General features: G+C 61.7%; 2 protein-coding genes across 2 annotated transcripts; one reads left to right on the forward strand and one right to left on the reverse strand.

Annotated features, from left to right (window-relative positions):
• Positions 1-217: 217 nt before the first annotated feature.
• Positions 218-712, forward strand: TRAVEDRAFT_84162 (Phosphoenolpyruvate/pyruvate domain-containing protein; the record flags this gene model as incomplete). The annotated part of the gene is made up of 2 exons (XM_008047576.1): positions 218-535; positions 602-712. Coding segments are annotated over 2 exons (429 nt in total), but the record flags the coding sequence as incomplete, so codon positions are not given.
• A 2141-nt stretch (positions 713-2853) lies between these two features.
• Positions 2854-3070, reverse strand: TRAVEDRAFT_54643 (uncharacterized protein; the record flags this gene model as incomplete). Its single annotated transcript, XM_008047577.1, has 2 exons — positions 2854-2929; positions 2991-3070. The coding sequence occupies 2 exons, from the start codon at positions 3068-3070 to the stop codon at positions 2854-2856; spliced, it is 156 nt and encodes a 51-aa protein (XP_008045768.1).
• Positions 3071-3495: the final 425 nt, after the last annotated feature.

A 3495-nucleotide genomic window follows, 5' to 3' on the forward strand; every position in this document is an offset into this window, starting at 1 on the left:
GTTCGACCGCCACTCGTGCTTTCGCTTCACGCTCTCACTGCGACAGTCGAGTGTGCGCCGTAAGAAACACATTGCAACCTCAGACTCTGTCCGTGAGTCAGTAGTAGCCCGGCTACACCAGATACACCGTGAACTAACGTCAACCCTAAGTAGGCGTAAACTGGGTCTTTATCAGTAGTTTACCGTCGATCCCCACCAACCCCCCATGGCGAGCCTCACACACCCCCTCCTCACCGCCTTCCGCGCGTCCAAGCCCGCGTTCGGCGCCTGGATCACGCTCCCGGGCGTGCTCTCCGCGCGCACCGCCGCCGCATCCTCCCCGCACCTGTCCTGGGTCGTGCTCGACTGCGAGCACGGGGCGATCTCCATCCAGCCCGGCGCGGCGGAGAGCGCGCATGCGATCGCGGGGCTCGGGGCGGCGGCCCCGACGACGATTGTGCGCATCCCCGCGACGGGCGCGTGCGCGGACCGCAGCGCGGGCTGGCAGATCAAGTATGTCCTCGACGCGGGTGCGCGGGGCATAATCGTCCCCATGGTGCGTTAATCTGGTACTTTCTTAGTCTATGGGTGATGCAATTACTGACCAGTGACCTGCTAATAGGTGTCGACGCGTGCGCAGGCAGAGTCTGTCGTCGCAGCGTCGCGGTTCCCGCCGCGGGGCGTGCGCGGGTTCGGGAGCCCATTCACGCACCTCGCGTGGGGCACCAGCGCCGGCAAGCTAGCCCTCGATTCACATAATATATTTTTGTTGCGCGTCCGCAAGAGCGCAGGCCGTCTGCGCACGTGCAGGACTGGGACGAGGAGCGGGAACGCCTTCGTCGAGCAGAGGCGGTGGCGGTGCGCGACTCGGCGACGGGACTTGGGTGTGGCGCGGACTCTGCCCTGCGCGGCGGATCTCGCTTGCAACATGCCGTTGAGATCTCCCGGATGGATTCACGTACTCTGCGTGAATTCTGGTGTCTAGTAGGCGCTGTAGGGGGTGCTATGGGGAGAGGGGAGGGAGCAGGAAGGAGACTCAGGGAGGGGCTCGGAGGCAGCTCGTTCTCGCACTATGGGCTGGCTGAACAGTGCATGAAATTGGCATTATAGAATATACATGTAAGGGACACTTCTACATCGTGCATGCAGCGACGGACAAACACATTCCAGCCGTCCAGTGCACTTCGCGCAGGAGGAGAGACACGGGCGCCTATGTGGATACCGCTCGCATCTGCAAAGTCTCGCGCCGCCCCCGTTTCCCTCCACCACGGCCGTCCTTCTGCCCGCATGTCTTCCTCTACACGCCCTCCCTGATCCATGCTCCTTCGACGCCGAGTCCGCCGTCTGCTAGTCGCGATGGGCCGGGAGTACTCTGCGTGCATGACTCGATTAGACCTGTCGGCGCGCGGGTGCGCACACCGTACCGTGCATTCCGTGTCGCTATTCCGAAACAGGGCGCACCACGCGTGCGGGAGCCCGACGAGGTAAGCGCACCGCTTCGTGCGTGCCAGGGAGCCGTCCGGCGCGACCGGAACGTGTGTGGTGTTCCAAGACTTCGTGTGCGGCCTGTAAATCCTGGAAAGTCAGTTCGACGCCGAGATCCGCACGTAGCGAGCAAGATAGCACGTACCGCGTCGCCTCGACAACGCGTGTCCATTCACGCCCGCTAAGTGCACCCAGAAGGCACCCAGCGTCCCGCGCTGCCGTCGAGTCTGATGCTCTCGCGGGAGTGGAAGACTTGGTGCGCGCCGGGGCGTCGTGGGCGCGCTCGGGATGTTTCCGACGCAGCGTACTGCGACTTCGTGGGCGGCCTGGGGGCCGGGAAACTCAGTCGGACGCCATAAACTGCGTGAGCTGTACGTACCACATGTCGCCCACGCCCACGCACGTCCGGGACACGCAGCGTGCGATTGCGTACGTAGGGCGCGCTCCAGAACTGTCAGAACCCGCCCTGCTGCCTCGCGAGGGCCGTGTCTTGCATCGCTGCCAGGTATGAGCGCGTGGGCGGATGGAGAAGGATACACTGCGCGAACGATCAGCTTAGCGGATGAATACATCTTGAAAACACAGCTAACCTGTTCAGTGCGCTCTCGAGGCTCGTGGACATCTAATCCGCCGGCTGTGATGAGTCCTGCACGCCGAACGGGAGCGCAAGGAGACGTCCGCGCAGAGGGCGCAACTCTCCCCGAGCAGCGCATCTTCCAAGATTAAAACGCCCGCCAACCAAGGTGATCATGTGCAAGGGTTAATATGGTGCAGAAGAACTCTGGTCGCCGATGAGACAACTTCGCGGAGTCGGGAGGAGTCGGGCGCCTATTTTGACGCAGCCCGAAATCGAGAAGTCTTGCCTCGACCCGTCGCGGCTTTCCTCTGCTCCACGTCCCTTGTCCCTTCTCGTGCCGTTTCTCTCGTCTCCCAATCCCTTCCCCCGACATCAGCGCTCGATGCAAGTTCTGCAAGGCCGGGCCGGTCAGCGGGAACACCAAAGCTGCAGAAAGAAAACAGTGCGTACTCGGGTTTGTTCGCGCAGGCTCTCTCCAGACAGTGCAACACGCGTGCCCGGAACGCAGACTGAGTGCCCGCATTCGTTGTCCACCCGAGAAGGGAGTGGCTGCACCGCCGGAGTGTGTGCACCGCGTCGAAGGAGTTGCCACTCTTCGTAACGGCCCGGGAGCGCACTGCAGAGACGATGATAGGTGAGTGAATGTCTCGGGAGACGGAAACGGAAGCTACACGCACTGCGACACAATTTCGCCTTTCCAGAGGCAGGTGGGCGCTTATTTGAACGTGGCTCGAAACTGGTCAGTCTCGTGCCGCCGTTCTTCGCTGTCCCTTGGCTCGTTTCACTTTCTGGGCCTCAGTCTGGATTCCTTTTCACGCTGCGAGGTTGGGCTGCGAGTGAGAAACGAGGTCGCCATCCGCACGCGAGCTGCAACACTCGATCTCTAATCTGTAAATTCGAGATCAGTCAGATGCAAGTAGTCAAAGTCATGAGCCAGAACGGTGCGTACCGTGTTTGTTTGGTACCCGCAGAATAGTTGCGAAGCTCGTGGAGGTACGTCCCAAACGAGGAGCGCGTGCTCGTGTCCATCGCGGGCGCTCTGGATGCCGGTGGGACTTGAGACTTCGCCTGCACCATGAGAATGTGCGCGTGAGCCTGCCACAAGCAGCAGCGAGTCTTCGCGAGACAGAGTGGACGGGTGCAGAGGCTGGCTCGTCAAGCAGGCACGGCCGTCAACAAAGCCAGGAGGAGAGCGAGAGGGAGTCTGGAGACAGCCGCGGCCCGGGCAGCGCTCCGTGAACTCGGCGCTTATCTGAACGCCCGCGCGATCGAGGAGTGAGTCGCGCCGACTCGCGCGCGATCTCTTCATTCTGCTCCACGATCTGTCTCCGGTCTTCCACTTCGTCCTCACGCTACACATATCCGCGGAATGGTTGTAACGGTGGAAACAGACGTCTACTGCGGCATAAGACTCAGCTAATCACTCGCGCGCGTGCACAGCAATCACAGTACGT

This window comes from Trametes versicolor (assembly GCF_000271585.1).
Source record: "Trametes versicolor FP-101664 SS1 unplaced genomic scaffold TRAVEscaffold_53, whole genome shotgun sequence".
In the NCBI taxonomy this organism is placed as follows: domain Eukaryota; kingdom Fungi; phylum Basidiomycota; class Agaricomycetes; order Polyporales; family Polyporaceae; genus Trametes; species Trametes versicolor.